The 16517-nt window shown below is 41.1% G+C and overlaps 2 protein-coding genes across 9 annotated transcripts; both read left to right on the top strand.

Moving 5' to 3' along the window:
* Window positions 1-1348: 1348 nt before the first annotated feature.
* On the top strand, window positions 1349-10053 carry trim25 (tripartite motif containing 25). Of its 7 annotated transcripts, none has more exons than XM_041035717.1 (9): window positions 1349-1945; window positions 2324-2419; window positions 2859-3092; window positions 4011-4179; window positions 4422-4484; window positions 4593-4688; window positions 5215-5340; window positions 6415-6474; window positions 6570-10053. In XM_041035717.1, the coding sequence occupies exons 1-9, from the start codon at window positions 1349-1351 to the stop codon at window positions 7100-7102; spliced, it is 1974 nt and encodes a 657-aa protein (XP_040891651.1). In that variant the 3' UTR covers window positions 7103-10053. The 7 variants fall into 7 exon arrangements, with proteins under 7 accessions (XP_040891651.1, XP_040891650.1, XP_040891653.1 ...); XM_041035716.1 differs by having other exon boundaries at window positions 4011-4191; XM_041035719.1 differs by lacking the exon at window positions 4422-4484.
* Window positions 10054-11253: 1200 nt separating this feature from the next.
* LOC121180367 (E3 ubiquitin/ISG15 ligase TRIM25-like) lies at window positions 11254-16493 on the top strand. Of its 2 annotated transcripts, none has more exons than XM_041035722.1 (7): window positions 11254-11889; window positions 12294-12389; window positions 12550-12783; window positions 13411-13579; window positions 14146-14211; window positions 14753-14947; window positions 15852-16493. In XM_041035722.1, the coding sequence occupies exons 1-7, from the start codon at window positions 11293-11295 to the stop codon at window positions 16055-16057; spliced, it is 1563 nt and encodes a 520-aa protein (XP_040891656.1). In that variant the 5' UTR covers window positions 11254-11292; the 3' UTR covers window positions 16058-16493. The 2 variants fall into 2 exon arrangements, with proteins under 2 accessions (XP_040891656.1, XP_040891655.1); XM_041035721.1 differs by having other exon boundaries at window positions 13411-13591.
* Window positions 16494-16517: the final 24 nt, after the last annotated feature.

The raw sequence follows: 16517 nt of genomic DNA, 5'->3' as shown, positions 1-16517 counted from the left end.
TGAAATTCCTTGCATAGTTCTAATTGCTAAAATTTGTTTATGTGGCATCAGATTATTAAACCACTTCATTTTGTTCCCTCACCACCAAATAGGCTAGTTGACTGCCTCTTACACAGTACCTTGACAACATTATTATTAGTAGTAGTAGGCAGGGCTGGGGCTTTTTACTGTTTCTATTTTTATTTATTTATTTATTTTTAAGAATGATGAGATTTTCTTCTGCATCTTGGAGATATCCAAAGAAATTCAGTGGTTTGTTAACTATAATCTGTGATAGTGGTGATGATTCACACAGCTCGCATTTACCAATGTTAAATAAGATGCTACGCTGTCACGACAAGTTATGCCTCTCAAAGGAGCCAGAGGGTTAAACAACCGGACAGCGGGATGGCTCTCAACTTTAGCGGATACTAGCCAATTATCATGCAAAGCAAACTATGCTTATACTTCTAAAATTAAGTTATGTGCGTATAACCAATTAAATTTCATTTTCACGCGTCTGAAAAACAAAACAAAGAAAAAAAACGGACTGATGCTGTAATCAGCCACGTGTCAGTATCACTCCGTTAAGGTGTGGATAACATCTCCTCATGTGACTCAGTTCTGATGCGCAGCAGACAGCAATGCGAGCGCGCGCTGTGTACCTGCGTACGCAAACCTATTTCATCAGGCAACTTCTGGACGAAACCAATAGGGAGTCAGAGTGTGTGACTTTATTACATGAATAAATGAATACGTTTGACTCATTATATAAAATGTTCACAACTACAATTTATTTAAAAAATATAATATAATATAATATAATATAATATAATATAATATATAATAAATAGTAAAAAATATTGAAAAAAAATCCAGATATCAAAATAGTGGTGGGGATGTGCCGGGGGCCGGACACGGACTATTGATCCTGGGTCAAAGTGCTCAACCCGCTGAGAGAGGATAAGAAGGCAGGTATTGGCTGGACTGTTGTCTCCTGCATTTACCGTGCACCTGAGGACTCAAGGTACTGTGGCAGATTTATCATATATCATATATCATATATCACATATATGTGTGTTTTAAAGCTTTTCACTTGCCGAATTCCTCGTTCGTGTTTATAAATGTGTTAATCAGTGTGAATGCCTCTGCGTCGCGCTGACTGCTGAAACCTGGTCTTAGAAACGTTAGGCTTTTTGCAGTTTTATTTATAACACGGCTATTCTGCGCACAAAATACGCCAAATTAGGAAAAAGCAAGTCAACCGTAAGACTAGATTTTACTTTAGAATTCACTCTGTACTTTCGTTTTCATTCACTCCTCGAGATAAGTTTCGTTTCTCCCTCCCAGCTTTATCTGAGGTTTCAACATGGCCGAAATAGACGAGACTCAGTTTTCTCTGATGAGTCTGGAGGATGAACTGACCTGCAGCATCTGTCTCAGTACCTTTGACTGTCCGGTGACCATCCCCTGCGGCCACAACTTCTGCCAGGACTGTCTCCTCGCCACCTGGAAGGACACCTACAGCTGTCCTCAGTGTCGGACCCACTTCGCCACCAAACCGGAACTGAAGAAAAACACGGTCCTCAGCACCGTCGTGCAGACCTTCAACTTGAGGTCAAGCAAGAGCGAGGGCAACCTGTTCGGAGAGGAGAAAAAAGCCGAGGAAAAGGATGTTATCCGCTGTGATACATGTATGGAAGCAGAGGCGTCTCAGACCTGCCTCACCTGCATGGCCTCTTTCTGTGAGGAGCACCTGCGGCCTCACCGGGAAAACCCAATTTTCCGTGTCCACCAGCTGAGTGAGCCCGTCGGTGACCTGTCGGAGCGCATCTGCCCGGATCACCACAAGCTGATGGAGCTCTTCTGCAGCCAGCACGGCCGTCCAATCTGCAGCCTCTGTCTCCAAAATGTCCACAAAGGCTGCTCCTTCACGTCTCCTGAGGAGCAGAGGACCCAAAAAGAGGTGTGTGTGTGTGTGTGTCAGTCAGTGAACATGTGATAAAAAGAAAATCTAGATAGTTTGCTATATTTCTCAGTTTTTAATCCACCCCTGGAAGCCCCCCCACAAAAAAAAATAAATAAATATGGGTGACTGTATTTTTGTTTGTGCTGAAAATTTATAAGAAAATCAATCAAAGAAAAATCAGTACCGACTTGTTTTCTAGGAAGGGTGTGCTTAATGAACTGAGCACCACCCGGTGATCTAAAACAACATTCGTCAACTGCAAACTCAGGATTAAACCCGAAGTGTGCACCTGCCCAATAATCAGCCAGGGCTCTGTGAATGAAGCGTGAAGCTTTGTTTGAGTGAACTGAATGTATCATACTTCTCTGTTTGTAGACCGACCTGAGAGTCAAGTTAGGCTTGCTGGATGGGAAGATTAGGAAGAATGAAGCTGTTATTTGTCAAATGCAGGACATGCAGAACAAGTTGAAGGTAAGGTTGTTTTGAAATCTACTGTACGCTAATCCACGTAAACAGTTACCTGTGGGAGACTTAGAGGCCCGACAGTCCAAAAGCGTAGATAATTAAATTATATCTTGATATCTTAAGTTAAGATCTATCTTTATTAATCCCTGTAGGAGAAATTCAATTTGACACAGCAGCTCCAGGGAATGTGGCCAACATCAAAGAAAGAATTATCCATAAATACATATATATCAGAAATAAATAAAATATTAAATAGAATAAGACAAAATATGAATAATAGACACAATAAAATAAATGTGTGTGTGTACATATGTAGTATTAGTGCGTAGTAGTATTAGTACAAGGCAGTTGTATTTTAATATATTTCCGTTATTTTGTCTGACCACTGTATTCACCTGTCTTGCCACTAATCTGTTCATGGATCCTCTCATGGCCCCTCCCCTAGGACTCAGCGACCAACAGGAAAAAAGCTGTGGCAGCTGAGTATCATCAGATGCGGGAAATGTTGCTTCGACAGGAGCGTGATGCTCTGAATGCAGTCGATCGAGAGATGGAGAGTGGTCAGACCAAACTCAGGGTTTTCATGAAGAAGCTAACTGAGAACGTTAATAACATGAGCAAAGCTAAAGAAGATATCCACAGTCTGCTGAGTCAGTCCCAAACGCTGGCCTTCCTACAGGTGAGACAACACAGCTGCGTTACCACACAGAGACAGTATCACCTGTTCAACAGTTAAAGCAGACATGATGCCCACATACTGCTATGTAAGTGTCTGGAAACTGATCTGAATAATTTATCAAGGAAAGCAAAAGCTGCCAAGATGTAAAACAAGACAACATGCTTTGGAGAAGGGTTAGCGATTAAATGTGATCTGATGCTCTGCACAGGTGTAAAATTATTGTCTGAGCCTGAGCCACGAAACCAGATTCTAAGCTAAGTCTGATCTTAATCCGTTAGACTCAGATCCTTGTAACATAGGATGCACCTGCACACACTGACACACACTCACACAATCTTACTGCAATACTCACATACTTACATGTAAATGTGTTGTTGGTAGCCTATTTTTTACAGGTAAAATGTTCTTATTTTTCATCTTTTCAAAATGAAATTCCCTCTTGCTTGCACGGGGCCTGTAGTTCCAAAACTCAGAGCATAATTATCCTGTAAAAAAAACATGTAGTGACCTTGCAAAAAAAAGGAGTGCAACCCAAGTAAGGGGTTAAGATGTACTTGAAAAAAACTTAACTATCCTTTAAAAGAGCCAGCAGTTGTACAAAGATGCAAACCATACTGCCAGTTTAATATATTATAATGTAACACCATATATTATAAGTCATAGATATCTGAATTCCAAATCAGGCCAGGTGTTTTTATTCAGAAATGAGGCCCAAGTCCTCCAACAGGATCAGCTCCTGTTGGGGCTCTGTATGGCTCTGGTGGCAGACCTCTCATGTATTTTGTACTAAACGCCAGCATGAATTTCAAATAAACAAAAAAAGGTCTGCACGTATAAAATGATATAGCTTTGCCTTGACCTTTTTGAATAAAACCTTGTCCCACCAAAGAAAGCAACACTGTATTCCTCTCCTCACAGGCGTCAGTTAACCTGCCCCCAGCTGTAAACTTTGACCCTTATGCCCCTCGAATCAGCGTGGACTCCAAGACGGTCATAGCGACACACGCCTCTGCTGCTGCCCTAAAGGACTATCTGGCAGAGCTCTTTAAACAGCCTGTTGAGGCCAGACTGCAAATGATTAAACCAGGTGAATATGCAGGTACATTTCTAAATAGGAGATTTAACAGTTAAAGATGCGTTAAGACAGTAAAGTGATCTCAGTCATGTCCATTTTGGGGGAACTGGTGCAAACAGAAATCGAATAAAAACAATAATCTAAAGATATTCTTAAAATTGGTGCTGAAAGGTGTGGTGGTGGGATATTGGTGTAAATCAATCCCCAATCATAGCTAAAAACTAAGAATAAAAAGAAGATTGGCATGTTCTCAGGTCAAAGTTCAGCTTCTGCCTCAGGATTTACACCTTTGAACACTGGACCTTACCAGGAATCTGGTATGTTCATCTTTCCTGCACAAAAAAAAAGTGACAAAGATTTTAGAAAATGTGACAAAAGACAGTTAAAGAATAAAATGCCCTTTCTTTTTTATATTCATATTTCAGAGCTGAAAGTGCCTCAAGAGCAACAGAGACTTCCTAGGTCCCATAGTCCAGGTCCAGGTGCCCAACCCAAAGCAGGCCCAAAGAAGAAAGCTCCAAGTAAGAAAATGTCCATTTCTTTAATTAGTCTGCAGTTATCTGTCAGATAACACATAAAGCCCCTGAAAACTTCAGCTTCTCTCCATGAGCAGTGGGATCTTACATGAACACACTGTTCTCAATCAAAGCTACAACAGTTTTTTGTTTTTTCATGTGACAGATTTCTTCATCCCTGCTTATGTCACTGGGTTGAAGCTGGTGGGACTGAGTTGTGTGTACTAGTCATTTAAGCAACATCTGAATCAAAATGTGACGACAGGTGTTATTTGTCCCGACTGTCAAATCTGATGAAACCATAAGGACGTAGTCCTGATGATGCACGTCTGTGTTTTTGACTGTTAAACTCTAAATAAATCTTTTTTCCTTTAACTTTGATTTTTCACTTAACTTTGATTGTTGCTTGTTTTTATATAAACATGTAAAATTATAATAAAATACTTCAATTTTGAAACAAAGCACTGACAAGCCTTAACAGATCTTCAGAATTTATACTTAAGCTGTAAAACTAACTTCTTTTTTTTTCTAGAACAAACCAAAAAACCTTCCCAATCCACTGAGGACGTTTTGGGAAATGAGAATCTAACCAGATTGAAGGAAAAACTGGACAAACTCAAAGGCTGTCCTCCTGCAGGTGAACCCACTCACAAACCAGGTAGACACCATCTACGTTGAATAAATAACACAAAAAACATCAGTAGTAGCAACTGGACATGGCATTTTTATGGGTTTGACTTGCCTTCCTGAAAATGAAAACCTGGCGCCCACAGACTCGGTGGAAGGTGATGTTGCTTATGATATGGTAAACCCAGTCAGAATCTATTTTTCAGCATAGAGTCCTCCTACATTCACACACTTTGTCCATCTGTCGTGGAGCATACTCCAGAAAGTGTCAACAGCAGCGATAACGTCATTATTATTGTCAAAATGGCGACCACTGAGCTCCTTCTTCATCTTGGGGAGGAGGTAGTAGCTTGAGGGTGGAATGACCTCATGTTTAAAGTCAATAAGGAACCAATCAGGTTCCTTGCATGGAAATGGAGAGGAGTATTCAGCCTTGGGCATCTTCTCATTTGCAGCTCTCTCATGACCAAACAAACAAACCGAACAAACATATAATGTAACCCACCACTGTCACTACCAGTACATACAGCTGCCAGACCATAAAAACAGATCCATTACTTCCACAACATCACTCCTCCATTACAACTAAAACTATGTTCATTTCAAATTGAAATCACAGATTTACAAACTGTTTTCTCGCCACGACAAAACTGTTTCAGTACTAAGAGACAAATGGACATCAGACTTGAATATACATCAAGCAGACGTCCATGTCATATAGCTCAAAAATTCAGTGAATTCAATCAAAGGTCCTAGAGAAAGTCGACTTTCACAAAACGTATCATATGGGCTTCACAGACACTAACACCTGCACGACACTAACCACTGCAATACACAACCACTTCAATACATCTGTTCTACACACCAGCTTGGCGGTTTTGGTCGAAGGTCGAGGAAAAGTTGTCCGAGAACTCAGCATCCCATTATTATATACTGTTAATTTCATAACGCTGGTGTTTTGTTAAGACTGTAAACAAAACTTCTGTTATTCACCTGTGAGAAAAAAACGACTCCCTAAATCAAGTTCCTCCATTTCTTTAAAGCTTCTGTGTGTAAATCTCTGAGCCTGCTGACAAATTACTTTTTTTATCTTCTTCTTTTGTAGAAACTTCAGACCTTTCCCCGAACGTAACATCTGCTGAAAAAAGAAGTGAACTTCTGAAATGTAAGTGTGTGAGCGTAGCAGGTATCTTTCTCTCGTATGGTAACAATAACTATGTTTGTTATTTGAACGATCCTTCTTTCTCCTGCACCTTCTAGATGGCACAGTACTCACTTTTGATCCAAAGACAGCTCACAAACGCATCATACTGACTGAGGACTTCACAAAGGCCTCTGTGTCAGATGAGCACGCAGACTACCCCGACTGCCCTGAACGCTTCGCCGTCTGCTCCCAGGTGCTCACCTCCAAGGGTTTCTCCAGAGGACGCCATTACTGGGAAGTCCGACTGAGCAGCAACAACTTTGTCGGCATAGGCTTGGCTTACAGCAGCATTGACCGCAAAGGTCCCTCCAGTCGACTGGGCCGCAACAACCAGTCCTGGTGTGTCGAGTGGTTTAATGTCAAGCTGTCAGCTTGGCATAACAGCAGTGAAACCGTTCTGGCCAATCCCAGTCCAAAGCGCGTAGGTGTGCTGTTGGACTGTGAGGCGGGCATGGCTACGTTCTATAACGTGGCAGACAGGGCGTATCCCTTCCACTCCTTTGTGTTCCCCTTTGCTGCTGCTGTGTATCCAGCTTTCTGGATTTTCTCAAGTGGCTCATCCATTTCTTTGTGCAAGCTGCAGGCATGAGGGGCATATGCACATACAACTGCATATGCAGCAACACACACACACCAAAACACACATACAGTCAGCCCTTCTGTTTACTAATATTAAGAATGTAAAAAGAAATTTAAACTGCCTCAGCAGGTTTCTCAAAACTGCAGAAAAGACAAATAACTTTCATAAACTGTTTCATAAACAAATCGCAGGTGACTGTGATGCAATTATGTGTATGTGTTACAGTTAGAACACACATAAGTCACTGTACACTTACTGTGCAGCGTGTTTTGATAAGAAGTCAGCACATCAAAAATGTATGATTGTGAATTGGGTTGTGGCTATCATATGACTATAGTCGTCAGGCAGGGGGATAAAAACATTTTTGTCACAATAACTTTCTTCATACCATATCAATATTGGGGTGTGTCACGATGTGAGTTATTTCCGATGAGTGTAAAGATTCAGATTGTGAAAATGACTAAGAACTGTGTGGACAGCAAACAGAAAAAGGCTTAAATCATGTCAGTATAAACGCTTATAAATCCTGCATGTAAAGTCCTTATAGCAGTGGAGCTGTCTCTCTCTTTGATGACTCTCAAAGTTTCCTCTGAAGGGGCGCTCATTCATTCCATCTATCTATCTATACAACATTTGATAACACAACAACTGCATGTTTTGTGTTAGTTATCCCTGTTTGTGCATTTGTCCTTTCCTAAAGGACTGCCATGTTGTTGGATAGAAAAAGCTCTGTGATGCTATCCAGTGTACCCAACCAGTGTACTCTACAGACGATGTATGTGTCTCATTTTCACGTCATTTTATCGTATCAATTTTGTAATTGGGCTAACTGAATATATCGTTTGTATCACCCAGCTCTGTATGTGCACTCCCACAACTTTTTTTCAGGTCTGCTGATGAGAACAGATGTCACATAGACTCTGTTTTTATCATGTTCTGAGCCTGTGTGTGTGTTAGTGTTTGGAGTTTGGCTGGTATTACATGTGTCTGCCTGTCACAATCTTTACAGAGCTTTTCACGAAATTTTACAGACCTGTAGTTGAGATCAAAATAAAGGCCCAGTCTGTAGATGGGTGTCATCCGTCCCATGAGTTCTGAGTACTTATGTAATAATGTAGTAATGACTTCTGAGTGCTCATGGGTCGGAACGACAATGTTTTGATGGGTGCTATCGCTGGTGTGATCACAAGATGGCCTCTGGTTTGTTTTTCTTTTGTTTTTTATTCATGGGATTTTTTCATGGGATCTTTATTGATGTAGTTTGAATCAGGAAATAATAGGGAGAGAGAGGAAGGGATGAAATGCATGACCCTTGGCCTGATTTGAACCTGGGATGTCATGCTTGCATGGTATACCCCGTAGAAAGAAACTGCTACACTGTTTTAACCATTAAACCAAGAAGCCATCAGAATGCTCTGTTGGCTTTTCATTGGGTGGCAGGAAGGTAGAAAGATGTATAGTTTGTGCTTCCTGAAACGCACTGGTGATAATGGTTAGAGTGGCCTGATGTGGCAGTGCTGGAGTCCATTAGGTGGTCAAGCGGTATGGTCAGTGTGTATACTGATCACTTTCAATCAGACTCACAATGAGCATGCTCATCCTGCAGATGTTAGAAGATGTGAAATGACAAACCATGTGGGTGTCACGCAGCAGAGATCTGTCTGCACAATATAAAGCATATGAACAGTGAAGTTAGGTGTTTGAACATGGTTCTCCTGGCTCTTTTGACAAAGGTAGCCAAAGTACTAACATCACAGCATTAAAGAGGCTCAGAAGACACTGTTGTCCAGAGGGACTTAAATGATAAGTTAGCAGAGGTTCAGACATGATGACTGCTGTGCTGGACCAATCAGCTCTTAACTGCTGGTTAAGAGAAGAAATCTCTGGGAGGCATTTGTGCCAGTGCACCTCGGGTATGGGCCTTATATATGAGGTTACATGTTGGCATTAAGAGGCACAATGCATCCCTGCACAGACAGTGTGAACCTGTACAGTAAAATCTGCAGCTTTTACTATCTGCCATTACTTATCTTGACAGTGGAAGTTTTGGTTTGGGACAGGTAGCTCTGTGAACCATAATGAGTGCCTAAGTCCTGATGTTGTGCTGACACTTGTTTACTCTACCAAGCTCAAATAACATCATAGGGCTGTCTGTTCTTAGCCGAATCAAGGAAGAGTTATGTTTCTTTGCAACATTTGACCTTACTGCAGACTACAGGTGCTCACAGATGATTTTTACCAGCTGTGACTGTGTGGCTGGTTTTGTTTTCACCTTGTGAGTCTCTGTGTGTGTGTCATCATGGCAAAATGTGTTCCTGGAGAGACACCAGCTGTAGCAGGAACTACCACACAGGTGGTTTTGAGTACTTTAGCAGGTGTTCATACGTCCGTCTGTGGACAGTTTTTCTTCGCCATCATAATGTCACAGTTGTGGAACTCACACTCACGAAACTTTACAGGTGTGTTGTTGAAATTGAAATGAAGGCAGAGTTTGAAAATGAGTGTGATCCGACTCATGAGTATTGGGTACTAATGCATTCGTGTAGTAATAACTGCTGACTGCTCATGTAGTGATGCAGTAGTGACTTCTGAATACTCATGGGTTGGAATGTCAACATGCTGACGGGTGTCGCAGCTGTTGTAATCCCATCACAAGGTGGTCTATAGCGTTGATCTGTTGGTGATTGGTGGTTGTTTAGTGCTGATCTTTAGCTGATATGTTGTTCATTATTCTTTTCATCAAATATTTTCAAGTGTCTGAGCACATTGGATTTTACTCTGTGTGATTTCAGAGGTTAACACTGAACCATCCTTCGTGTAATCCTTTATTCAGTGTACCCAACAGGAGAACATATTTATGTGACTGTCTTAATAATTAAAAAAAAAAAAAAGATTATCACTGTAAAATCTGTGTAACAAATTAGCCAATGACTGCTTTTAATAAATGTTGATTACCTCTACCAAGGAGTTTGCTTATTGTTTTATTTGACGGCAGGATTACACAGAAAAGTTTTTGTTGAGTGTTTGGGAGGCTGTGGTTGCTGCTTCAGCGAAAGTTGATCAACAAACTGACAGACTGACATGAATGGAAGGCTCACTGCAGTTATTGAAAAGACGGGTGGCTGTATTCGTCATTGAATTATTATTTTTTTTGTTAAGCATTCATCTTTGACATTCAATAACGTGTTGGATTGGCTGAGAGCAATGTATTTGTTATACAATAAAATAAAGTCTACGTAATACAATTTGCCTAATAATTGTGCGCGCAGTGTAAGTTATAGTTATGAGCAAACAACCTATTGTTGTGTTGTTCTTGTCCATACTGAATACACCATTCAAACATTCACGGTGTAGGGTGGAAAACTTATGTGAGCCCCTCGACTAATGACATCAACAAAAGGTAACTGGAGTCAGGAGGTGTGGGTTAGAGTGACTATGACTGATCAAACACTGTTCACAAGCAGAATCTGCTGATGTGAACCAGGCCTCACAAACAACACATCTCAGGAGACTGGACATGAAAAACTCCTGGTAGCAAAGGTTACAGAGTCAACTCAGAGGGTTCAGACGTTCATCAGTCCACAGTCACACAAACTATACCAATGGAGACGATTTAGTTCTGTCACCACTCTCCTGAAAGCTGAAGCTCAGCAGCAGCTGAGTGATGCAGCAGGAAAATGAATCTACTACAGAATGATTTCAAAGAAAATCCACCTTTTGGAGCCAGATCCCAGTCCTTAACTGTACCAAGGTGCTGAGGAATGAGCTCAGAGAGCCGTTCACAGCAGACATCCTCTGCTCTGTGAGGAGGGATGGTTTATCATTCCTCCTGAATGTTGTGCAGGTCTGATCAGCTGCTGCTGGAAACTCGTTTGTTTGTTTGTTTGTTTTCAGCCAAAAGACATCTGACCAGTTATTACATCAAAGGGTTCATTGACTTTGTCAACATTGCGAATGTATAATAGGTGTTTTGAGTAAAGGCATGCAGGATTATAATTGTAAGTTATTAGCTGAAACACACTGTGCCTATCTAAGGTAAGACGGAGGAACAACGACTGCGGTGTTTAAAGTTCAGTGTTTATGATTCTGTAACCTTTTTACATGAAGTCTGACTCTGACCAGGAGGAGGTTGGCGTTTAATACGAACACTCCCTCTTTAGGTTTCGTTTCTCCCTCCCAGCTTTATCTGAGGTTTCAACATGGCCGAAATAGACGAGACTCAGTTTTCTCTGATGAGTCTGGAGGATGAACTGACCTGCAGCATCTGTCTCAGTACCTTTGACTGTCCGGTGACCATCCCCTGCGGCCACAACTTCTGCCAGGACTGTCTCCTCGCCACCTGGAAGGACACCTACAGCTGTCCTCAGTGTCTGACGCACTTCGCCACCAAACCGGAACTGAAGAAAAACACGGTCCTCAGCACCGTCGTGCAGACCTTCAACTTGAGGTCAAGCAAGAGCGAGAGCAACCTGTTCGGAGAGGAGAAAAAAGCCGAGGAAAAGGATGTTATCCGCTGTGATACATGTATGGAAGCAGAGGCGTCTCAGACCTGCCTCACCTGCATGGCCTCTTTCTGTGAGGAGCACCTGCGGCCTCACCGGGAAAACCCAAATTTCGCTGTCCACCAGCTGAGTGAGCCCGTCGGTGACCTGTCGGAGCGCATCTGCCCGGATCACCACAAGCTGATGGAGCTCTTCTGCAGCCAGCACGGCCGTCCAATCTGCAGCCTCTGTCTCCAAAATGTCCACAAAGGCTGCTCCTTCACGTCTCTTGAGGAGCAGAGGACTCTGAAAGAGGTCTGTGTGCATCATGAGTCTTATGCATTTTGAGAAATACACATACTAATTTCTTGTTTCTTCTTTTTCTCCATGTAATTGTGCTAAATGAAGCTAAGTGGATGCTCCGGCTACATACATTAAAACATAAACTTAACTTGAATAGACCATAAAAGAGAAATCAGTTTCTAATGTTAGAGTCATTCAAGACCATTAGGCAAGACTGCTCTAAAATAAATTCACACAAATCTTAAAATGCACAGTTCATTAACACTGGCTGCATCACTCATGACTATGTTGCATGAGTGATGCAGATGGCGGATGTGAACATTTAAAAGCATAGTCCTAGGCCCCTCCATAGAGTTTGTACCAAACATAACAATTCTCTGTGTACTGGAACTGTGTTTTATATCTTATCTTTGCAGTCTGAACTCCAAGAGAAGTTGGGTTTGCTGGACAGGAAGATTGAGAAGACTGAGACTGTTTTGTTTCAAATGAACGACGTGCAGAGCAAGCTGAAGGTAATTTTTACAGATTACTTTTCCCGTGTTTCACAGGAATTGCTACGAAGAGGACTCTAATGAATTATTTGTTTACACAGGAAAATGTAATGGCAGTTATATAATGTCAGTTTGCCTTTATATCTGTTTATCTATGGCTCTTTTCATGGTCCTTGATCAGGAGGGAGCAGCCAAAAGAAAGACAGCATTAGCAGCTATGTATCAGCAGATGCGGGACATGTTGGCCCAAGAGGAACGCGAGGCCCAAAATGAGGTGGACCGCGAGCTGGAGCTTGGTCAGACGAAACTTCGGGACATCACAAAGAAGTTAACTGACAAATCTGCGATGATGAGAAAGGCCAGAGGAGATATTGACGGTCTGCTGAGTCAACCCCAAACCACTGCCTTTCTGCAGGTTCCAATGACCATTATCAAAGAAAGATAAAACAGAGGAGAGGGAAAGGAAGGAAAATTGCTGTTTAGCCTTAAGACAAAGGGGACAGAATAGACTGTGCACAGAGAGATTGCAGTTGATGTTGTCTTGCTGTTGTACACACATGGAATACTCTCCTCTTTGAGGAACATTGAGGAATTGACCTGTATGTTATTTGGGTATACATCACATTTCATCTCCACAATTCACATGAAAGCAAATTTTAGCATTTTCACTCATTTCCAACAATTTGTCGATTAGTTGAGCAACAGAAAATTAATCAGCAGTTATGCTGATAAGCAAATTGTTTTAGTCTTTTTCTTTTTAGCAAAATAAAACAATAAATAAAGATGAAAAAAGCAATTATATCCAATTTCATTGAGATTTTATCATCAAATTAATTAACTGAGAAAGTTATCAGTAAACTACTTGATATTGAAAATAATCATAAATTGTAGCTCTAATTTTTAACATTTCTGATTTGTGGTATTATCAAAAAAAAAAAGGAGAGCAATCCATGCTGTGACAGTCTATACCTATTACAGCCATGTCTTGGAAAAAAAAAACATGTCCCATTAAAAGCTATTTCTTCTCCCTTGTTCCCCTCAGGCCTCATATGACTTGCTTTGGGTTGTAAACTTTGAACCTTACACGCCTCGAATCAACCTGGACTCCAAGAAGGTGACAGCAACACAGGCCTTTGCTGGTGCATTGAAGGAGTATCTGACAGACACCTTTAAACAGCCGGTTGAGGCCAGACTACCACTAATCAAACCAGGTGAATGCGCAGGTACAATTTCAGAGGGAGATTTTGTGTTTGAAGTTGTTTTGTGAAAATATAACAACGCCAATCATGTCCAGTTTCACTGCACAACTGAATACTGGCCGCAATGCGTCTGGTGAGTCTGTGTCATGTGGGAGGTATCAGAAATCAAATCAAATGTTGACTTAATTGGTGTTTTGCGATGGTGGGCCGACTGATATTCAGCCAATGTACCAGGGATCTGAGTCTCAGCATCAGCTAAATGCAGGGTTAATAGCTCTTGCTGGCTTACTGCCATCGGTGTGTGTGTGTGTGTGTACTTCTTTCTTTGTGAGGACCAGTTTGAGCATAGACCTTATGGAGTGAGGACAGTTTTGACATTACTCACAACTTTAAAGAACTGTTTGAGGGTTAAGACTTGGTTTCAGGGTTAAGGGTAGAGTCAGGGAGTAAGGGTTAGTCAGGGTCTAAGTAATGTATTATGTCAAGAAGGGTCCTCACAAAGATATAAGTACAAGTGTATGTGTGAGAAAGACAAACTGTAAAGCTCTATACAAATACAGTGCATTTACCATTCACAGGTGACAAAGCAAATCCTGTCTCAGGACCTGCAGATACTGAAAGGACTGGATCTCAGACAGAATCTGGTATGTTCATCTCCACTACCAACTGTATCAAAACATCTAAGTTCAGTAGCTATAAACACACAAGCAGATATTTGAGCATGTAGATTTTTTTTATCAGTGAGTAAATGTTCTGAACTTCACAGTAAACAAAGCAGAGGTATTCAGTGCATACCTATTTCCCCAAAAATGTCCTCAGTGAGGTTAGATATCACACATGCCCTTCACTCTGTTACATTATAAAACTGCCTTAGCAGCTTAACTGTGGTATATAGTAATTATTAGGATGCCAGTTGACATGTGATATGTTAAAAAAAAATAGATGGTGGGTCCACTGAATGGACCCCATGTTTTTCTGTGGTGAACTAGTTCCTATATTCTGTCCAGTGCTGGATGCTCATTGATTGTTATCTATCTGATGGCCTTGGCAGGTACAACACTTACAAATACTGCACGATTGTGACACGGCTGATGACCAGACAGTCCAATGTTGTGTCTTTTGTAAGTAAAGTTATTTTCTTCCCTATGAAAAAAATGACTTCTCATTGCATCCTTTCTGTTTCAGAGCGACCACAGCCTCCAGAGCAGATAAAACAACCCCAGAGTCTAGGCTGTCCACCCGTCCAGCAATTCTTCCAGCCAGTTCATGTACCTTATTTTTCCCATATGGGCTCACAGGCAGGCTGGAATTCCCAGTATTCATTTGGAATGCCACCGGTCACTCAAAGGGGTCCTCCATTTATGGGAGGACAAAAGAAACGTAAGTAAAAACCTGCTATCTTACACACAATATACTTGCACTCATATTTACAATGACAGTATGATTTATACATTCATAGAGATGGTGTAGCGGGCGAAAGTAGAGGTAGAAGGTAGAGGTGAAATAATGGGCTGCGACTGCGGCACATAGACTACATCAGTCTTGCAGTCTCCTTTAGTCTGTTTGCTTTTTATACACGATGATAGTATGGAACAAACTGGGGCTTTCAGAGAAGATTTCAGAACATGTGTTCATGCTTAGTGGTGTCTTGCCTTGCACATAGTTTTGGTTTTATTTTTCCACATTTTGAGAAAATCTGTCTCTGATATTTCTGATATTTTCTATTACAATGGAGCTGAATATTTTAGGAATGTTCACAAGCTGAACATTAACAAGTATCTCAACACAGGTGCAAGTAAAACTAAGACTTAGCAATGGCAGGTATTAGAATCCTTATAGATAAGAATCAAAACTTTCAAAAGTTTTTGTGTGGTGCTTGAATGAAACACCTTCTCTAACTTTTCGGTTGTTTAAGTGAAACATACCACTGGCCACATAAATGTGTTCTGAAATGGAAGCACGTTCTATATTTGTATAATCATTTGTGATTTATCCTTATGGGTGTGTGCCTGACTTTTTAAATAGAAATTGTTGTTATAGTGACCTCTGTGTGGGCAGGGCTAGTTTGAGGTATGTTGTTTTATTGCAAATGCAATGACTTGCTCAGATAAAGATGTCATATCAGTTTATTACGCCCAGTAGTTATTGTGTAACAGGTCATATGTAACAGGTGTAACAGGCCCTGCAGCCCTCCCTAGTACAGCAGTAGAGTCATGTGGCACGGACTGAAATTCAGTTCAGGGAACTTAACCAAGAACATGGTGAACAAACTATTTTCTTTCAGAACAAGACAAAAAGCAACCCAGTACTCCAGGTAGGAGTAATCCAGGCACACCACGACCTGACTTCACGAAGAAAGATAATCCCAAAAGCCACCCTCCTTCAGGGAAATCAACTCAACACCATCCTCCTTCTGAGAAGTCAACTAAACACCATCCTCCTTCAGATAAGTCAACTAAACACCATCCACGACCAAAGAAAAATAACTAGATACAGCAGCAGCAGATGTATTCCCCTCTACAGTCCTGATGATCCTGAGACACTGTAAGATCTTACTATGGATATTTGAGATTGTATTGTAATGCTTCATATAGTGTGGTAGCAGTTATTAGGAAATGAACACAACATCCAGTATTCAGCTGTCTTGCGCTGTGTTACACTGGTAAATGATTAACACATCCCGACATGATGACATCAGTGTAAAAGCTTTAAGTATTATCTCATTAAAACACAGAGACATGTGGCTTATATATGAAAATATTTATGGGAATGTCTTCAAATTCAAAAGATGGCTTCATTACATTCACTTCAATCAAAATCAGTTTTTGTCACCTGTAGTTGCAAATTCACCAAAACCTTCCTATCGTTTCTGTAAACAGCTATGACTTATATGATTGTTACCAATAAAAACTTACTTTCTCCCAGACACAGTTTCTCTGCAGTTTCATGT

This window comes from Toxotes jaculatrix, chromosome 4, assembly GCF_017976425.1.
Source record: "Toxotes jaculatrix isolate fToxJac2 chromosome 4, fToxJac2.pri, whole genome shotgun sequence".
Lineage (NCBI taxonomy): Eukaryota > Metazoa > Chordata > Actinopteri > Toxotidae > Toxotes > Toxotes jaculatrix.
This window is presented reverse-complemented; position numbering and strand designations above follow the sequence as displayed.

What these genes read in the sequence shown, in the direction of transcription:
- trim25 (XM_041035712.1), top strand. Translation starts at nt 1,349, where the DNA reads ATGGCCGAAATAGACGAGACTCAGTTTTCTCTGATGAGTCTGGAGGAT. An exon ending in ACATGCAGAACAAGTTGAAG is followed by an intron (nt 2,420 to 2,858) that starts GTAAGGTTGTTT and finishes CCCCTCCCCTAG; the next exon opens with GACTCAGCGACCAACAGGAA. An exon ending in TGAACCCACTCACAAACCAG is followed by an intron (nt 5,341 to 6,414) that starts GTAGACACCATC and finishes CTTCTTTTGTAG; the next exon opens with AAACTTCAGACCTTTCCCCG.
- LOC121180367 (XM_041035721.1), top strand. Translation starts at nt 11,293, where the DNA reads ATGGCCGAAATAGACGAGACTCAGTTTTCTCTGATGAGTCTGGAGGAT. An exon ending in CAAACCAGGTGAATGCGCAG is followed by an intron (nt 13,592 to 14,145) that starts GTACAATTTCAG and finishes TACCATTCACAG; the next exon opens with GTGACAAAGCAAATCCTGTC. An exon ending in TATGGGAGGACAAAAGAAAC is followed by an intron (nt 14,948 to 15,851) that starts GTAAGTAAAAAC and finishes ATTTTCTTTCAG; the next exon opens with AACAAGACAAAAAGCAACCC.